Source organism: Neopsephotus bourkii, unplaced genomic scaffold (genome assembly GCF_033783945.1).
Source record: "Neopsephotus bourkii isolate Nb327-2 ecotype Australia unplaced genomic scaffold, CSIRO-AGI_Nbou_v1 NB_1060, whole genome shotgun sequence".
Lineage (NCBI taxonomy): Eukaryota > Metazoa > Chordata > Aves > Psittaciformes > Psittacidae > Neopsephotus > Neopsephotus bourkii.
In genome coordinates, this window is record NW_026901548.1 from 134,702 (window position 1) to 155,125 (window position 20,424).

General features: G+C 49.2%; 1 protein-coding gene across 1 annotated transcript; it reads left to right on the plus strand.

Moving 5' to 3' along the window:
- Positions 1-37: 37 nt before the first annotated feature.
- Positions 38-4,750, plus strand: SLC35C2 (solute carrier family 35 member C2; the record flags this gene model as incomplete). The annotated part of the gene is given in 13 exon segments (XM_061361270.1): positions 38-109; positions 180-235; positions 237-328; positions 1,366-1,369; positions 1,568-1,627; positions 1,827-1,899; positions 2,076-2,112; positions 2,115-2,238; positions 2,491-2,576; positions 2,910-3,085; positions 3,767-3,854; positions 3,857-3,892; positions 4,039-4,750. Coding segments are annotated over 13 exon segments (1,026 nt in total), but the record flags the coding sequence as incomplete, so codon positions are not given.
- Positions 4,751-20,424: the final 15,674 nt, after the last annotated feature.

Sequence of the window (20,424 nt, forward strand, 5' to 3'; positions counted from 1 at the left end):
ACCGGCTCGGGCGGGCAGCTGAGGCGCATGGCGGCGGGCAGCGCCCCTGGTGCTGCTGCACTACGGTTTCTCCATCAGCGGCACTTCCCACAACAAGTGGCTCATGAAGGTGTGGGGCAGCTCGGCGCGGGGCGGTGGCATGCGGACGGCGGCAGTGACAGCGCATGTCGGTCCCGCAGAGCTTTCCTTCCCTGCGACTTGAGACGCTGCTGCACCTCCTCTTCATCTTCGGTCTCGGCGGTCGCCCGCGCGCTGGCGCTCTGCCGCTCGGGCCGGCCGCGGGCCGCGCTCTCCCGGGCCGACTGCCTCAGCCGGGCGGCCCCCTCAGGTACAGCCGGCGCGGGAGGGGCCGGGGCAGGGGAGCGAGAGCGGGGCGCTGGGCGGTTGCTCGAGGCCGCCCTCTCGGGCCTCTTCCGAGCCGCGTTTGCTGCGGCTTTAGGGCCGGGTCCCTCCGTGATCTGCAGCAAGCGAGCACCTGCCGCGCCGCTGGGGCGCGAGTGAGCCGGGCGGAGCGGCGCGTCCGTGCGTTTCTCGCCGGGTGCGGGGTAGGTGGAGGCGTTGCTTAAAGCTTTAGCTTGAGACGCGCTGTCGTTATCGGGCCTAACCAAAGCTGGTTAAAACGTGGAGAGGCCTCGCTAAACGTGTTTTTCTGAAGAAGCCACTGGCACAGGATAACAATGAGAACCTTGTACAGTATCTCTGGAAATTGTCTCTGCAAGTTACTTTTTCCTCTTTAGCATGGTATCAAGCCATGCATTTGTTATTTCAGGAGCCTTCTCTGGTTGGAACATAGTCTTCATGATGCATAAGTTTATCATATGTGACACAGAGAACTGCTGTAGCTGAGGCTGAGGGGTGAAGCTCTTCAGAACACAGCTACTTCAGCAGTGCTTTGGCTGTGTACGATGTTGGTTCAGTTGCTCTCATACTGGCTCGCACAGAACAGTATGTATCTAAGATCTTGGGCAAGGTTTGCAATACCTTAGGTATCATGCCCCATGGTTTTCTGAGAAATGCTTTCTCCACAGCTGTAGTAATGCTGCTTCTCAGTGTAGCACCGTGACCAGTAAAGCTGTTTCTTGTGGTAGGAAGCTCTTGTACCAGGGAGAACACTGTAACGAGCTGCATGTGGATCCTGAGGACTGTTGCCAGACTTACTACTTTAGCCTCCTCGCAGTAGCCCTTCATACACACTAGTTCTCAGGCTGTGATACATTCAGAACAGACTGCAAATCCACTATGATTTTCCCTCGCAGGGAGGGCAAGTGTTACTTCCGTGCTTATGCACGGTTTGTTCAGAGAGTGCAGTGCTGAGCCCAGCTCAAATTACAGGAAGAGGCCGGTAAAGAGCTGAAGATCTCTGAGCTGTGTTGGTATTGAAGAGTAAACCTCAGGAAGATGTTTCGGGTTTTTCCCCCAGGTGTGTTCTCTATGTTTCTGGTCAAGTAGCAGGGTTTTGTTTGGTTGAATGGCTTTGGGTTTTGTTTGTTTGTGATTGTTTTGTTTCTGTGGTTTCAATGCAGCAGAAGACAGTTAACTTAAGGTGTTTTTTTCTTTGATTCCTTAGCTCTATTTCCTTGGATGTTGGGCTGAGTAACTGGAGCTCCCTGTACATCACTATCTCCCTGTGAGTACAAACACCATCATCTGATGAGCTTTAGAAAGGGTCCATGCCTTCAGATGAGTGTTTGGCTTAGTGGGGTTGGCATGCAGGGACAGTGATGCTTGCTGGTAGCAATGTGGAAGAGGGTGATTTGGTTCCTAATAGTACTTTGCTGGGAAGGACTACGTTGGAGGAGACTGATAGTATATTTTGGTCCTTACAGCTACACGATGAGCAAATCCTCTGCCACTTTCTTCATCCTGTTTTTTTCACTGCTCTTCAAGCTGGAGAAAGTGGTAAGGGTCCCACACAGTGCTTTAGGGAGGAAGAAAGTCAGGCCTAGCAAAATAGGCAGTACATGTACAAGCAACATATAAGTAGAGGAAGAGTGAGCTTTGTGGGTGAATCTGAAAGTAGCTGTCTCTGTTCAGCTCCAGGAGTCTGTAGTAACTTTGTGTTTGCTCTTATCCAGAGGGTAGCATTGCTGCTGGTGATTCTGCTTATCGCTGGGGTGGTATGTTCACCTACAAGTCCACACAGTTCAACGCACAGGGGTTTGTGCTGGTGCTGTGTGCCTCTTTCATTGGGGGTATTTGCTGGACTGTCATGCAGATACTTACGCAAAAAGCTGAGTTGGATATGTGGAGTGTTAGGAAGCGTGGGGTGGTACTGGTAACGGGGAGGGGATTAAGGAGATGGTAGCCCTTGCTGCAGAAACAAAACATCTTGTGTTAGGGGCAAGGATTATCTGTTGATGGGTACTGAAGATGGCTTGGCATCTGCAGCAGCACAGGCGTGGGCATTACAAAGTACTAGGGATGGCACTAATAAAAGCTTAGGCACTGTGTTAAACCCTGGCTTATTGCTGCCTGGTCTGTTATTCTTTCAGGGCTCCAGAACCCCATTGATACCATGTTTCACCTGCAACCCTTCATGTTCCTGGGGCTCTTCCCACTCTTTGTGGTGTCTGAGGGTATGTGAGTTAACAGGAGAAAGCAGGGGTAGCTTTGCAGAGTGGCTAGGGAGATTGCTTAACAGTTCTTTGTTTAAGATGATTCATTTAGATAAGCGAACAGCTATGAACTTTACAAAGCCGTTTGAAACCTGAAATTATAAGGACCTAGATATGCCTTATGCTGGCAGAACATTAAAGAGTACATAGGAATAGTAGCCTGCCATGCTTGTGGAAGGTTGTGAAGAACTGGCTCCATATTATCATTGGAATGTGAACAGCTCACCCCTGTCTTCTTGTAAGGAGTCCTGGGAGTTGGGAAACATATGCTGCAACTCACTCGTTTGTTCCTAGGCCTGCCTTTGTCCATATCAGAGAAGCTCTTCCATTTCCATGAAGCAGGAATGCTGTTTTGTCTGGTAGGGAAGCTGTTCTTGGGTGGAATTCTTGCCTGTGGTCTAGGCTTTTCTGAGTTCCTCTTGGTTTCCAGAACATCTAGTCTCACCCTTTCCATTGCTGGTGTTTTTAAGGTAAGGCATGGTTCCTATGCTAATGCTAGAAGGCAAGAACCCCTGTAATGGCCCTCACATGGTGGAAATTTCCTTGAAGCCTTAGAAATCATCTCCTGTTATTTTTGCTCTCCTTGCACAGGAGCTTGATGCTTTGCCTTGCAGTCTCTGCAGTGAAGTCCCTTGGTCCCTGATAACAAGGGTTAGAGACTGGCAGCTATTCTATAAAAATATCATTAAGGTCCAAAGTTTGGTGGTATCTGGGATAGGCTAAAACACATGGGCCTCATGAGCAATGGATGGGGAGGGAGAAGGGGTAAGAAGATCTCTTGCATCAGATCTGGATATGAACAAGCCACTGGTTTTAGCTATGTCTTTAATCTAGTTTGGCACATCCTCCCCTCCTCTGAGGAATCCACATACATACTTTTGAGTTGAATGGTAACTTGTGAAATTTGTCTGATCTGGAAGTCACAGGATTCCCGTGTCGCCAAGTTGTGCAGTCAGAGGACTGAAAATCCCACATCCCAGTTTAACAGGTAGTTCTCTTTCTAGAAACTTTTTAGAACTCTCTGCACGTGGAAGAACGTGCTGATAGAAATTAGCAGCCTGACATTGTGATCTAGGCTTGAGCTGTAAAACATCTTGTGCGTATCTCCTCAGGTCCTGCCCTACCACTTAACATGTTTTTTGTTTCCACAGGAAATCTGCATTTTGTTCCTCGCCACACGTTTGCTGGGGGGCTGCCTCAGTCTCTTGAACTGGCTGGGCTTTGCTGTCTGTCTGTCAGGAATCTCCATGTCATTCTCAAAGCCCTGAATTCCAAAGGTAATTCTGTTTTAAATCCCGTCATATTTTTCTGTAGGCAGTCTAGCAGCTTCAGTAGGAGCTGTATCTAGTTCCAGCTCCTTGACAGCGCCAGGTTTGATGCGTCCTCTGGTGAGTTTGTCACTAAATGGGCTGTCTGCATGCAGGTGAAGAATCACTGAAGCTACACAAAGAGGCCAGCTCTGACCCTGACCTGGAGCTGCTGCTGCGCCCCACTGAACATGGCGAGGAGGAGGAAGAGGATCTTGAAACCCCACAGCAACACTGACTGAACATGAAGCACAAAGCCGCGTGCTCTGTTCTTACCAAACCTGATTGACAGCGGTCTAGGAGGAAGGTACAAGAGTCTCTGCCTGTGACCACCCAAAAGAGCCAGGGCCTGATAAGATTGTCCTGCTGCTCTGCTACAATGTGGATCTGTAGACGCTGCACCAGAAACAGGCAAAATCCCTTTCACAGAGAATGAACTTGGAAGATGAGTCCTGGTTCAGTGGAAGTAGAACAGTGCAGTGAGACTGGGAAAAAGCTATAGGAAGCTTATCGGGGAATCCCTGATGGCTGTATATTGAGAGCATAGATTATGAGCTGTAGAACGAGCGTGGACATGTCTGGACTGCAGGCTGAGTGGTTCAGGATGATTTGAGTGTTGCTTGAGCTTTGGCTTCAAAAGAGAAGGTAGATAGACCATCCCATACTTTCTTTACGGTTCTGCTAAGCAGAACCTTCCATCTTGGTGGGAGCAGATCACTACATATAAATCTGTAGACTTATCCTAGTGAGAAGGAGCCTTTGTGCCTGGTGACCTCCATGTTTTGTATGCACAGTATGGAGAGAATTAAATGCTGGTATTTGGGACCAGTTGAACATGGACAAATGAAGTTGGTGGGAGGAAGGACAGAGATGTGTGAGCCCTTATGGCCCTACAGGCTAAGGGGAGGTAGAACAGTATCACAGGAGATCTAGTTTAAGCAATAAGCTTAACTAAATAACACTGACCTTGCATGCCCAATTATTTTTGAGGCCTGGCATTCAAAACACATGCCCATGAACAGGTTTTTTTTATCTCTAGGACTAGGGAGATCTTTCTGCGGCTGACATATTTGTGCAAGCCAAGAGAGCTTTCTGACATCACACATGAACAAGGTGCTGCATCCTAAGAAGACTTCTAGTGTTGTGGGTTTTTGTAGAAATCTTACCTCTTTGCCCCATTGGATTGGAACAGCTAGTGCTGTAGCCTTGTCCAGGAAAGGGGAGTGGTGCAGGATTTAAGATGTCTTTTTCTTTCCTGCTAAACCACAAATGCTGTTGGGCAGGTGGCTTTTTTTCGGTTTTTTGTTTTTTTTTCATGGCCTTCTCCTGACAGTTTTGTTTGATGCTAGCTTTTGGAGGTTTTCCAGTAAAATACCTTGAGAGAGCTTCCCAAAGGGACAACAGTGCAGCCCTCCTCCTGAGTGGAGCTTGATACTAAAGTGAACTCCTTGTACTTTGAGAACCTGAACCATTTTGACGAGACTGTCACTTTGTTGATCTTGCGTGTCATAGTTTTCAGATATGTAGTCTTTCTTGGTGTCTCTGATTAAGAGCATGTCCTGCAAAGAACTGATTCCGAAGAAGAAAACTCTTGTTAATAACGATAATTTTTAATGATGTTCTAATAGACACTGGTAACTTCCTTCAGAGCAGACAGCAGGTGGTGCAGCTACCTCACATTAAAGCTATTGAACCAAGCATTCAGGCCAGGCTGGCATCTTGTGCATCAAGTAGGATGCCTGGAGCTAAGAATAGTTTGGTCTGTCCCTAGCTGGATTTTCCAATAGCTGGGACTTCTGATGATTCCAGTTGGATTCACTCTGTTTGCTGTCAGGCACTAGTAACCATGTGTGTAGGGATAGCTGTAGGTCTGTAAATTAAGAATGGAAATGCATCTCCTTCAGTGGAGTTTCAGAGTTCCAGCATAGACATTTGCACTTAAAAGCAGTTTAGTGTTGGGTATGGATGTCATTGCTGCAGATGCCTAACTGGGATTACCAAACAATAAGCACTGAGTGGCTCTATTTATGTATCTTCATCTTCCTGCCATTAACTGACCACAAAGGGGCTTTTGCACTCTAAACTGTTGTTGGGTGCTTGGTGTTGCCTGGGAAACGTGGAAGGAAAATGAAAGGTCCCTATTGTTTGTGGCTTATCTTGCTTTTGTAGCAGCTTCTGGTGAGAGCCTAAACTCTGCAAGGGAGGGAGCCCAGTATGTTCCCCACACCTCTTGTGCTAGCCTTGCTGTTCTTGGTCCAAGATCTGCTTGCTTTCACTTTTGTTCACCTGCATCCACTGTCTGCGTGCTCTGTATCACTTGCTCAGCACTGGCAGGAGTACTGTGAGGAAGGATGGGCAGATCCCACGATCTGTGCTAGCCGTACTTGCTGCTGTCAGCGATGTGAGACCAGTTCTCCATCACATATTTCAAGGCTCTGATTAAAGGAGATGGAGAGTTGAGGCACAGAGGCAACAAAATGGAGAAGCAGTGCTGGTACTTTGGAGAAATGGACAAAGATTTAGGTCAGAGCAGTGAGGCACAGCCATCCTGTTGGCCAGAGCTCTCTTTCTCTAATCTCAAATCCATTGCACTTCTGAGCCTTTCTGAATCACTTCTGTTCCCTGCATTTGGGAAAGCAGCAAGTTAGGGATAGAGTGCCTCTGGTGAATGCTTTCCCATCAGTTTTTTACCTTCCCTGCTGCTTGTTCCCACCCTGCTTTTGCTTTCACTGACTGCCATGTCTGCAAGGATCCTCAGCTGTGTCAGCTTTGTGTCTCACTTGGTAAGGACTCATCATGGGGAGTGTCATACAGTGCAGGGCAGAGCACTCTGTTCTTGGCACCCCCACACAGGGCTGTGAGGAATCCTTCCTTTAAGAGGTCCCTTTGTGCCACAGCATGGTCTCTACAGTCTTCTGAGAGGAGTTAGGAAGCTCACTGGTCATGCAGATTCTTCTGACAAGCCCCAAAACAGGGGCCACTTGAAGGTGTGGAAGAAGTAGTTTTCTGTTTTTATTGTGGCACAGTTTGGTTCTGCTCCCCATCCTCAGAGGAAGCGTCTGAAGGCTGTGTATGCTGGAGCCACGGCTGAGCACTGCAGCGTTGCGTGTGCATGCACCAACGAACACACATAAGCCCCTTTGCTGGAGAGAGCACACATATGCATCTTCGTACCATGCAGGCCTTCCCCCATGCCCACGAGGGCCAGGTGCCCTCAGCCGTGGGCAGGAAAATAGAGACTGTGATGGAATAGTGACAGTGTTTGAACTAACAAACCAATGGAAGCGAAGTTGAATGAATCTCAGAGTTGCTGCACACTCTGTGCAAGCTCTGTTCTTGCCATAAGATCAGGTATTCACATGTGCTGATTTGGCCTCTTACCCATCCCCCTGAGGAACCCTCTTTATTTGCAGAACAGATGCTTGGCTTCCTACTGAAATTTCCATACAGTAAACACCCTGAGGGCAAGGAGAAAGCCTCCCTGCAAGCCCCTCTGCACTCCTCCATCCTCTGCCCAGCAGACAAGGTATTATCAGCAAGCTTACTGTTGGAAAGCCAGCCTGGCTTCAGAACACAGAGGAGCAGCAAGGCAGAGCAGCAACACATGGTCTGGTGCCCAGCAGCAGGGCTGCCGGAAGCTGTGCTTCGTTTCTTGTTTCAGATGTATATATACCCAGGGAATTACAGACTAGTCTGTCTCACTTCTGTGCCTGGCAAAATCTTGCAGCAGATTCTCTTGGAAGGCATGCTAAGGCACATGAAAAACAGCAAGGTGGCTGGTGACAGCCAGCATGGATTCAGTGAGGGGAAGTCCTGCCTGACCAATTTGGTGGCCTTCTATGATGGGGTGCGGGACTGATGGACAGGGGTAGAGCAGCTGACATCATCTACCTGGACTTATGCAAAGCGTTTGACACTGTCCCACACGACATCCTTGTCTCTAAATTGGAGAGATATCAATTTGATAGGTGGACCAGTCAGTGGATAAAGAGCTGGCTGAATGGCCGCACACATAGAGTTGTGGTCAATGGCTCAATGTCCAGCTGGAGACCAGTAATGAGGGGTGTCCCTCAGGGATTGGGGATGGGACTGGTCTTGTTCAACATCTTTGTTTGTGACATGGACAGTGGGATTGAGGGCACCCTCAGCAAGTTTGCCGATGACACCAAGCTGTGTGGGAAGGAATGCCATCTAGAGGGACCTTGACACGCTTGTGAGGTGGCCTGATGCCAACCTCATGAAGTTTAACCATGCCAAGTGCAAGGTCCTACACCTGGGTCGGAGCAATCCCAGGCACAGCTACAGGCTGGGCAGAGAAGAGATTCAGAGCAGCCCTGTGGAGAAGGACTTGGAGGTGTTGGTCGATAAGAAACTGAACATGAGCTGGCTTCAGAGCACGCTCGCAGCCCAGAAACCAACCAGATCCAGGGGCTGCATCAAAAGGAGTGTGACCAGCAGGTTGAAGGAGGTCATCCTGCCCCTCTACTCTGCTCTCATGAGACCTCCCCTGGAGCATTGTGTGCAGTTCTGGTATCCTCAACATAAAAAGGACATGGAACTGTTAGAACAAGTACAGAGGAGGCCACGAGGATGGGCAGGGGACTGGAGCATCTCCCGTAGGAAGATAGGCTGAGAAAGTCGGGGCTGTTCAGCCTGGAGAAGAGAAGGCTGCGTGGAGACCTCATAGCAGCCTTCCAGTATCTGAAGGGGCCTGTAGGGATGCTGGGGATGGACTCTTCATTAGGGACTGTAGTGATAGGACAAGGGGTAATGGGTTAAAACTTAAACAGGGAAAGTTTAGATTGGATATAAGGAGGAAATTTTTTCCTGTGAGGGTGGTGAGGCACTGGAATGGGTGCCCAGGGACGTTGTGAATGCTCCATCCCTGGCAGTGTTCAAGTCCAGGTTGGACAGAGCGTTGGGTGACATGGTTTAGTGGGAGGTGTCCCTGCCCATGGCAGGGGAATTGGAACTGGATGATCTTAAGGTCCTTTCCAACCCTAACTATTCTATGATTCTGTGATCTGTAATTTTTATTAGTTGGTTTGTGGTTGGTGCCCAGTGAGGTGGGGAAAGGGGAGCTTGGGCTGCAGACATCCGGAAGGCAGGTTAGTACCCAGCCTGGGCTATAAAGGGCTCACATTCATCTGTGATCTTTGCAGTGGCAAATAACTGCTCCTCACTCTATCCCTCTGCTTCTATATGGAGTCTTTTAGTCACCTCCTACAGATTTTGATGTTTGCAGCCTTGGGTCTCTGCAGTCCAAGGAAGCTGTGAATGAACCTTTGCTCCTAGTCTTCACCCTGTACTTGGAAATGGCTCACTTTTCTGATGTCATGCTAACCTGAGAGGTTTTGTGTCTTACAGTTGCTTGGGGAGTTGTATTTTGGGGGTGCACTGTTTGTCTTACTTTGTGTTAGGAAAAGTGATGCAGTGAAAGCTGACATGTATCTGGGACTTGAGAAGGGTGATGGTGTTTGTGATGGTATTTGAGCTGAGGGACCAGCTATGCCAAGTGCAGTTAAGCCTCTTGTGAGGACTGTGCTCTTCCAACAACACAGGTAGCTGTACTACTGGCCTCCTTCCTCCCAGATGGTGGTCTTGTTGCCAGGAGCACAGAGGTCTGAATGCCTGGCTGCGTCTTTGTTGCCAGCCTGGCCTCCCTCTGGCCCTTGCCAGGAGGAGAGGCTGCTGCCAGCTTCTGGCTGCTTGCCCAGTGAAAAGCAGCAGAATTGACCATGTGATTCCTAATGACAATCACAAGAGGAAGCTGCAGCCAACTGTAATTACACTAATTGGAACCATCGTCAGGAGTGTGCTAAGAGCTGCCCTCCTGGGCTCATCCTAGTAATTCTTCTAACCTTATGTTTCAGCACTTCCTCCACCACCCTGCACAAGGCAGACCCACCTCCCACATGGACATAATTCGTGGTATAAAGGGAGATGGAAGGTATTATGTCCTGCGAAGCTCCTGCTTTATTTCTAGATGATGAAGGTGTGCGGTGGAACTCCACAGAGAGAATGAGGTGGAGCTGGTGCCAGGTACTGGAGACTCTGTGCTGCACAGCACTTAGCTTGCAGCCTTGAATTTTCCCTCCATCTGAAGATGAAAAGGGTCAGCCTTGACAAAGCAGGAACTTCCTGGGCTCCGGAAGTATGGGAAGCAAGCGTTCAGCTGTCCTCAATGGCAGGGTCTGGGGTGTAGCAAATTGTGTGTTGGGAGGGGACCATGGGGTTGGTGCAGGTAACTGACATACTGCCTCATTCTGTCTTGTGAGCATGGATCTAAGAGACTCTTTCTCCTATGCTGACTTAGATCACAGCATAATTCAGGTGGGAAGAGACCTCAGCAGTTCTCTGTGCAGGCAGGGCTCAGGACTTCATCTAGGCAGGTCTTGAAAGCCTCCAAGGTGGGAGACTGCGTAGCTTCTCTGGACCCCTTCTTCAGTGCTTGATTGAAGAGGAAGAGGTTTTTCCTTATCTAATCCAAACATGTCTTTATAGTTAGGCCTGTTGTCTCTCATCCTCTCACTGAGCACCAATGGTAAGTGCCTGGCTCTGTCTTCTAAAATAATTTCCTTGTAGGTACTGATGGATTGCTATGAGGTCCCCCTGAAACCGTTTCTTCTCTCAAGCTGAACAAGCCTTCCTCTGCCTTTCTTTACAGGACAAGTGCTTCCAGCCCTGAGTACCTTGGTGATCCTTTACTGAACTCAAGATAATTTGTCCATGTCTTTTCTGTATGCAGTATTCATGTGAACTAACAAGTACTGGTATAAAGGGACAGCCACTTCCCTTGGTCCTCTGGCTGTGTTCCTCTAATACAGTGTAGGGTGCTGCTAGCTGCCTTTCCTGCCAGTGCACACGATGTTCAGTGTGTTGTCTAACAACCTTGGTGCTTTCCAGATGAAGAGTGGGAGAGCCAAGGGTGATGCTAGAGGCACTAGGGCAGAGACCTAGGGTGCCTCAGTACACACTTCCTTCTGCTGCCTTGGCATGGCCATCGCAGGGGTGTTTCCCCCAGAGGAAGGAACTGCATTCTGCTAGTGAATCTTCAGTAGTACCATCCAAGCCCCAAGTGCTGGAATTTGATATCCATGGAGAATTTAATCTTTGAGGTAGGTCAGGAATGAAGATCCTGGGCTCTAGAAACCAGGATGTGGGGAAAAACAGGGACTGGAGATCCCAAGGCTCTGACCCTCGTAGGGAGGAAAGAAAACGGGCATGATTTTAGAAACTTCATGCAGTTTTGGAGGAACTGACTTGCCTTTTTTGTTAAGTTAGGGCTGGCAACTGGAGCCAGGACTGAAGCAGGAGGACAGCAAGAACACACAAGTGTGCTGCTCTGTCACTGTGCCGGGTTATGTACGGCAGGTGGTGAACCTCCTCTTGGCCTATGCGTATCGTATGGATATTGATGCTGCTCTTGCCGAGCACTCTCCGAGAGAAGGAATCCTGCAAACCCGGGATAGCTTCTGCTCTGGGACACAGGTCTTTGGCTTCATTCTGATGCTGCTAAAGTCCTCCCACATGTTCTGTCTCTTCCCAGGCACTTGCCCTGGACCTGCTAGTGCCTCCCTCAGTGGTCACAGCATCTGATCCCACATCTGCAGGTTGGGGTTGGATTTGCCTTGTAGCTCTGGTAGTCATGCATGTCTCTTGGATTCAGCAGCCTTATTGTCTGAGTCATACTTGGATCAGAGGCTGCAGCTGCACTCCCTCCAAGCAGTATGGCCAAGGGAGGACATCAGGGACTGGCAGTCTGGTGAAGCTCAGTGTAGGCAGGAGGGACAGCATGAAGGGAAAAGAGCACCTGTGGGAAGAGGGCTTGAAGGAATAATGTTGATAATCTCTCCTTACATGAGCCTCACGGGGAAGGGAGGCATTGCTACAGCCAGGGGTTACCCTGGCCAAGCTAGCAGCCATTCCATATAGTAATTCTGCCTGTTGTGGGTTTGGGCAGAGGCAGGCCCAAACTGGGAAGCACTGGTATTGCTGGGTCTGTTCCTGTTGCCAGATAAGACCAGTGGCTTCTTGTAGACTTGAGATTCCTAGGGTTGTTCCTGCTGCAGAGAAGCTCCCTTTTTCCTTCAGGTATCAAGGATACATCTATGCAGTGCTTTCTGTACCTTCTGGCTGCAGTTTTAAGAGATTTTTAAGGTGTGAAGTAACCATTTATGTAGTGTCCCCGTGTAACTCAAAGTAAGAAATACCTTTATTCTGTTTTGCTGTAATGGACCCAGTGTCTCAGCTGATGTATCTTCCATGTCAGGGTGGAGGATGCGAGGAAGCAGGGCAGATGGTACTTCTCAGGTAGCATGGCTCGGTGCTGTGTTTCCTATTTACACTTTGCTTGACTACATGCTCCAGCCTCTTTTATTAACAAAGTTAATGAGCTCTTTCATACCAAGTATTCTTTTCTGTGGGAAGTGCTCATAATCAAATTGCCTCTCAAGCTCCCTTTTTGGTGAGATAACAGACTGAACTCTTTCATTCTGTCCCTGGCAAGTGTTTTCTCCAGCCTCCAAATCACTTTTGTAATTATTCTGCACATCCTCTATTTTTTTTCCAAATTCTTTTAAGAGATGTGGGCACCATGTCTGACTCAGTGCCGTGCAAGGGGAGCCTTGCTGGGCTGCTCCCACTCGTTGCTTCCTATCCATGTGTCCAAGCTTGCTACCAGTGTATCCCCTACTGAGTGTGTGCAGGAAGCAAAGGGTGTTCTGTGTAGAGCAGAAAGGACTGTGACGTGGTCCCATGGAAGACTTAATTTCCCCTCTACTTGGTGCTAGTCCAGGTAGGTCATCCCTCTTGTCATCATGCACTGAGGTTCTCCCAGGGTACTGTCCCTACAGGTCAGCAGTTACCGCAGCATAAAAGGCCAAGGAGCAGTATTCTTTTTATGGGAACTGTATCAACCACCTTTCATACTATCACATCACCCCATGAAAGGCAAACAAAGGAAGGCTTTGAGCAGAGAAGTGGGGGAAGGCAGCTGGCTAAGAAGGGTGGAGAAACACAAAACAAGGAATGTGGATGGTTAGAGATCAGAATCGCAGAATGGCCAAGGTTGGTAGGGACTACTGGAGGTCATCTGGTCCCAATATCCTAATCAAGCAGGGCCACGTAAAGCTGGTTGGCCAGGACCATGTCCAGATGATGGCTTTTGTGTATCTAAGGACAGAGACTATGTCAGGGCAACCTGTGCCACCACTCAGTCACCCTCATAGTGAAAAAGCATTTCCAGTTTGTGCCCATTGCCTCTGGTCCAGTCACGGGGCACCACTGAAAAGAGCCTGGCTTTGTCCTCTTTTCACTCACACTTTCTTTACTTATATATACATGGATAAGATTCTCCCCATGTCTTCTCCAGGCTGAACAGTTGCAGCTCTCACAGCCTTTCCTCATATGTGAGGTGCTCCAGTCCCTTCATAATGTTTGTGTCCCTTTGCTGGACTCTCTCCAGTATGTCCATGTCTCTTGTACTCCAGCTGGGTCCTCAGCAGTGCTCAGTAAAGAGGAAGGATTGTGTCCCCTGACCTGCTGGCAATACTTTACCTAATGCACCCCAGGATATCATTAGCCTTCTTTGTGACAAGGACACATTGCTGCCTTATGTTAGCTTTGACTCATAGCTCATTGAAGTGCAGGGGGTGTGCAGCTTGAGAGCATGAGTGCAAGAACTTGCTCTGTCTAGCCCTGATAGAGGGTTTGCTGACCAACAGTAGCATAAGTAGCCCTACCACCTCATCTTGTGCTTTCCAGCCTGGCAGAGCTGGGTAATTGCTTTATCTAGCAGGGCTCTATGCATTAGCAGGCAGTAATTTGCAACTTTATTAAAGAGCCTGGTTTCAATTCCTGCTGAATGTGGCTCAAACTCCAGAGATGGGAGATGACATGGGGGAGGAGCAGTGATGCTTGTATTTTCTCTCTGCCTTCCCACCAGGTGCTCCTCTTCCCTAAAGGATGAAGCATCTTTTGTATGTCTTGCTTGTGCATTGAATCTGCAAAACCATCAGTAAGGGCTGCATGGTGTGCCTCTTGAGAGCATGGGGAACAGGCATAAGTGGCCCAGTGCTCAACTCTGTTCTTCATGCTTCTTACAGCAGCCTCTACTATAAACCCTACATTGAGTAGTGAGGTAGCAAGGTGTGGGTGGGAAATAGTCTTTGTAGATGGTGGAGCTCCCCCAGCACCATACAACAACAGTCCCGGGAGCTTTCCCAGACTCTCCCCTTAGCTATACATCTCTCTTTGGTTTCCAGTGCATCAGCACTTCCCTGTGGCTGGGCCCAGCCCCCTTTTGCTGCCATTCATAATTTCTGATCCAGTAAGTTGCAGCATGGTTAAAATGCATGGGGAATTGTTTTCTGTGATTTAGAGCCATGAGCCCTTACATTTCCATTTATTGGGTGATGAATAGACAGCTGTTGGTGCTGGAGCCATGCGGAGAGCGTGAGAGCTCGGACTAGAGCAAGTAGTGCTCCCTCCTAGCAAGCTTTGCACTAGAGCCTTGTCAGTTTATGAGGAAGCAGCTGTCTGGGACTCCCCTGTCCAGAAAACCTCCCTGGTTCAGTTCATAACGGGTCAAGGGACAGGTTTGGTGGGGCTAAGTCAGAACATTTGGGTTTTACTCCTGTGCTGTGGGGAGACTTTTGTGTCTGATGTCCGGAAAAGGGAAGCACTGAGCAGGATGCCAGGGCAATCTGTTGCATTACAGAAGCAGAGCTGGGAGTCTCAGGATCTTCAGCTGCCTGAAGGACTGATGCAGAAAGTGGGTAGGAGCCCTAACATGAGGAAGCAGGGATAGATGGAGATCCTCAGCACTGAGGACTGTGGAATCCAAGGAATGCTGTAGTTTATTGGCTTCCCAGTGGCAGAAGAAGTCCTGCTTGATGCTGCAAGTTAGGTGGCTCTTGTAAGATAGCTGTTCCTAATAGTGAGGTCCAGGACTGCTGGGAACAGGCACCAGCCATGCCTGGGTAGGCTGGCTGTAAGCCACTGCAGCATACAGCCATGGGGGAAGACACAGCATGTTTGAGGTAGCCACTGTTTGTCAGTGCTGAGAATGGCCCTCCTGAAGACAGTGAGATTATTTATGACACTGATCTGGATGTGTGTCTGTGCGAGTCAGTCCTCTTCAGCCAGTGCACTCTGCTGTGTCTGTGCAGCTTTGAGGTTTTTTTTCTTCCCAGTAACCTGAAAGCAAAGGCTGTGTGTGTACCACAGTGCTTAACCTGTGTTGATCTGGGGCATCATCATAATGGGCATGTGGAGAGCATGGCCATCACTGCATGGTTCACCTCCTTCTTTCTCTGTGTGCCTGTGTTATTGCAAATGTAGTTCTAGTCAGTCTTGCAGCTCTTTGGACCTGTCTAATGGGTTTAACACTGGATACAAGTGTTGCTGCATGACTCCTGTCCCACAGTTGATTCTCAGAGTCCTGCCTTGAACAGTAATAAATTTCAGATGGAAGCTGCTCTGCCTGCACTGCCGATGCATTTCAGTTTTGACCTCTTCCCTGTTTTTTCAGCCTGCAGACCACTGGTAAAAGGCAGTGAAAGGCGTAGAGTTCTGTTCTCCTATTCTGGGGCACAGTGCAGCAGCCATTTTGCTGTCATGTATCTCCAGCGCTTGCATAAGTGGCAGGAGTAGGCACAGAAAGAGTTGCACAGTGCTGGGGAAAATGGTATTTAATCCATTGCTGTCCCTTCTTGCACACCTAGGGGAAGGGCCTCCCTGTTGGAAACAGTACTTCTCAGAAATGGAAATGTAGGATGGCTGGGGATTAGGGTGCCTATTGCTGGAAATGGGTTTCTTATCATCTCTCTGAGCTGAATTGGTGGGACAGCCTGTGAATATTGAATTGCCTTCCCTGTTTCTTTCTCTGCCATTACATTCCTCCTGTGCTTTAGCTTTGCACATGCCTTCTCAGACTGGCTTCCTTTGTCCCCATCCTCAGTAGAGCAGGGACTGCCTCCAGCAGGGTGCGTGTCTGCAGAGAGGGACTGTCCTAGCTGGAAGGTGAGCAGGACTGACTACCTCTGGGAAGATCAATCCTTCGCATCCTCAAGGCTAGGAAAACGTAGCCCCTCTTTCCAAGCTTCCTTCTGACCTTGCAAGGACAGTGGTGGTCTGCAAAGCCTGGTTTAAGACAGCATGAGTGAGGGTGTGAAATGATCATAAGACACCAGGCACAACTGGAAATGCGAGCTGGTGATGATGAGCAAGGCAGTGGGATGCAGAGGGGAAGGGACAGTAGCTGGAACAGACCAAGGAGAGACCAGGTTAAACACATCAGAGCAGGAATGAGAACGACTCTCTGTGAGACTGGGAACAGCCTGAACCCTGGGTCCTTGCTGTGCCAGGTGGAGGCACCTCCCATCAGTGCTCAGGCTCTGTCCTAGGATGGCCAAAGTGGTTCTTTCATGTCCTCCTCACAGTCTGTGCACATGGTTTGAGCCAGAGGGGTGTCCAAGCTGTCTGTGAGTGCCCATGTATGGTGCCAGGGATTTCTTTTAAGGTTTTTGTTCCAGGGTTTATTTGTGGATAATTCTGTTTTACTGAGCTGTATTTTACCATGGGTTGCCAGTGCCTGATTTTTGTCCTTGGCTCCGTCACAGTATTGCTTTTTGGAGGGATTTCCCTTTTCTGTTAGTTAGGTGTGAGCCATAAGCAGAAGAGATGCTGAGTTTACACCTGTCAGTGGCTTTTCAGTGTACCAACCTGCAGTCGTGGTGCTGCTCCAGTGCACAGTTGCTGCTTTTGATTCTTCATCAGCCAGAGCACACAGAGTTTGAAAATTTAAAAAATATTCAGGATTGAGATTTTTTTTTTCTGCTCTTTCTGAGCTTCCATTCATGGTTAATGGAAGCTGAAGCAGAGCTCTCTTTCAGAGTAACCCCTCTGCGCTGAGCCAGATCACATAAAGTAGTTGCTGGCCGTCAAGGCAAAGTCCCAGCTGAGGGCCTGATTCCTCTGGCAAGAGCAGGCGGTGCAAAGATGTCTGCCCTGCAAGAGTGGAAGTCCTCCCTTCTGATCAGGGTGCTGTTCGTGCCCTCTGCTGCGGAAGGACTGACTCAGATTGCTGACAAATCATGGGGAGGAGGTTACCTTTAATTATCTAAGTGCTCCCTTACATGCTGAGGGGTAGCTGCAGCCGGGTCTAGCCACAACAGAGGAGTAGGGAGCCTTGATTTCTGCTTCAAAGGAAATAAGGGACAAAGGTATTGTGTTATTTGAGGACCCTGTTAAAGAGCTAATTCCTGCGGTGGGATGCAGATTTGCTCATTGATCCCTAGCAGCATCCACACTTGCATGGGAAGACACAGTGGTTTGTTATGTGTGATGCAGGCTCAGCCTGACATGGTGACCTGGAATGTGGAGACAGGGATGGGGGCAGAGCAGTAACAGCCACAGAGCCATCCTTAATGCAGTTTTGGGAAGTTTCTTTGTTTCAGCCCTGCACTCTTCTGCGCAGGCTCAGATCTGCTCATGGTCCTGTGCCTGGGGAATGGAGCTATGGACTTATCCCAGGTCTGTCTTGCAAGGGGGTTGTTTCCACAGCTCTTGGTCCAGGCCCAACTCCTTAGGGTCCAGGTCCACCTGCGCTCTGGCACAGGAGCAGTCTTGGTGCAGAGCTGTCTCTGTGTCACCTTTGGACATGAAGTCACCCAGCTGGCCACAGCAGTGCCTGCCTGGATGTGTATTTTGCCCTATGGGGCTGCCACAGCCCCCTGGTGTGGTCATGTGTTTAGCAGTTTATCCAAAGCAACTTCTGTTTCATTTTGGACTAAAACTGATAAACCAAGGTGACTTTAGGGAGAGAAATAATTCCTTTTTCAGGATTTGCATAGTCCTGGCTGGTGATATGATAATGGTGTTTGTTAAAGACAGAAGTCAGTGACTTCATACTGTTAAGTTACTGCTGCAAAATGCAAAGCAGGTGATTTACTGTGAGTGCAGGAAGAGTGTGAGTACACCAGGCATGGCATCAGGCACCAGGGTATAGCACAGAGTAAGCAGAAATTAGCCTTTGTACCCTGCTTGACTGTGGCTGGAGGCTGTGGTGAGCTTGTCCAGGGGAGGATTACCTGTTTCAGCCCCTTTCCCTGCTGTCTCTGTGGAGTTGGAACCTGCTTTGTTCCCCCGGATCATTCCAGAGAGCCAGTGGTGCAGGGCCAGTCCCTGCTGGAGGAGGCACAAGGGAGCTGTGGTGCCATGCATCAGGCTGGTGCTGAAGGGACCTCCGTGTACAGAGGTGCCCTGAGGGTTTGCAGTGGTGAGGTGATAGGCCCTGCAACTGTGCTTCATGCCACCATGGCCACCCCCAGCAACTAACAGACTTCGATGTTATTCAGAGGTTTTCCTCCCACTGCAAGAAGTGAGGGCTGTGTGAAGGAGCACCCTGGAAACCTGCTGCCTCCAGCCCCAGTCCTCAGCTTCACCTTGTGCAGCCAGGGCCAGCTGAGGGAATGGTACTGCAGGACAAGAAAGGAGAAAGACTTGGTATGAGGCAGAAGGGGACAGAGAGCATTGAGAAAGATGCATTGGTGCTTTCTCGTTCCGTGGACTGGTGCTGCCGTTTCAAAGCCATCCTTGCCTGCCAGACCCCACTGGAATCCTAATGAACCATTACCTCTGCAGCTTCACAGCTCTATCAGAGGGAGATGCTGTGTGGGAGACAGAGCAGGATTTCAAGCTAAGTGGATTCTCTGTGGCTTCCCATGTAGGCAGACAACAGGGATTAGCTCAGTGTTTCTGAGGAGCAGAGGATAGCTTCAGCAAAGGACTTTATTGAACAGGGTGTTGAGGTGGAAGGGCCCAAAGCAGTGAATTCCCACTCTGTGGCACCATGGCTATCCAGTCGCTTGTGTTCTTCCTGAATCTTTGAACCAAGTGCAGTCCCCTTCCCAGGGAAGGAAACAGCTCAAACTCCACCTGAGTGAGACTGATGATGGTCTCGTCTCTCCTGATAACTGCACGTGGGAGAACCAGACAAGGAAATCAAAGAACTGATGACTCCTGCATGGAGCCAGCCAGCCACCTGAGTCTGCTCCCTTTCCCTCTCTGCTTCTGTTGCCAGGCCTAGCTGCTGGCTGGGAGGAGCACATATTTGAACCTTCTCTTTTCCCCCAAGGTCCTAGCCTTGGTTTAGAGCCGGTCAGGGCAGGAGGAGGATGCACTTCATTAAACTCCTGTATAAACATTTCATTCCTTTAATTGCAAAGCAGCCGTCTTGCAGGCAGCAGTGGTAATATATTCATTTGCACTGGGTATTGAGGCAGTGCCCGCTGTGTGAGCCTGATGCACTACACGTGGCACATGGCTGAGTGCACACACAGTTTTGTGACATGCTGTGGTGGCTGCGTGTAGAGATGTGTGCTGTGCAATTCAGGATCTGCCAGTCTAGATGGGTGTGTGGCCCTGAGCACAAAGCTGTCCAGCTGATCTGTGGTTTCATAGAACTAGGGAATTATCTGGGTTGGAAGGGACCAGTAGGGGCAGGGAGTGATCCCCCAAGGAGATCTGGGATGTGGCCTGCCTGTTCCTGCCCTTGTCTTTCCTCATGGCACTACCAAAATGCCATAATCTGCCATCCCAGAAACTCCCTGGCAGCCCCTTCCTGCCAAAAGAACAGCTCCCGGGCCCTGGTGAGGCAGGCATTGATGCAGGAGGATGCACCCAGTCAACAGTGACTGCTGGGCTCTAAATACAGAAGCAGCAGGTACTTTCCAGCCTGCTGCTGCAGTTCATGGTCTCTGTTCTCCCACATGCTCATCCAAATGTTAATTTTATGGACACCTTTATAAATTTTGCAGCTTTCCCCTGTCCACAGGTGACATAGGTTTCATCTTATTGAGAGGTGGCACTTCTGGCCTTTGTTACCAGCCTATATTGATACTAATACTCTGAGACTCATAAAAAACATTGGGACATAAAAAACGTGATTACGCTGCTGCTCCTTTCTGAACCTCTGTGCCATCTGAAATACCAGGATGTTGGGTAACTGCTTCAGCTGCTGGCTGAGCTGCAGGCTTGGGACAGCAACAACCAGAGCCAGCCTCCCAGCTAAAATAATTACATGGTTTCCAAATTGTCAGCTGCTATTTTCCTGCTTGCCAAGGTTCGTGGTCACCTTTCTGTTAGACCTGGCAATCTGGAGAAAAGCTTGTTTGTATCTCACCTCAGAGTCCCTTCCATGTGCTCTGAATAGGGGACACCTGCAAGTCTGCCAGCCACACAGTATATTGATTTGCTAGGCTGAAAGGAAAGGCATTTCTCTGCTCACTGAGACAGCCTTGCTGCAACAAGCCTGGAAGAACATGTTTAGGTCATTCCATCAATGTAAAGGTTAAATGTTCAGCTGCAACTATTGAAAACAAAGCAACTGCAGCAACAGCAGCATTAATGGCAAAAGAAATGGATGGATTTAAGAATCAATGTCTGGATTTAAGATTTGCATCTAAGCACTCAGCAGGTAGCACTGGTTCTCACTGAAC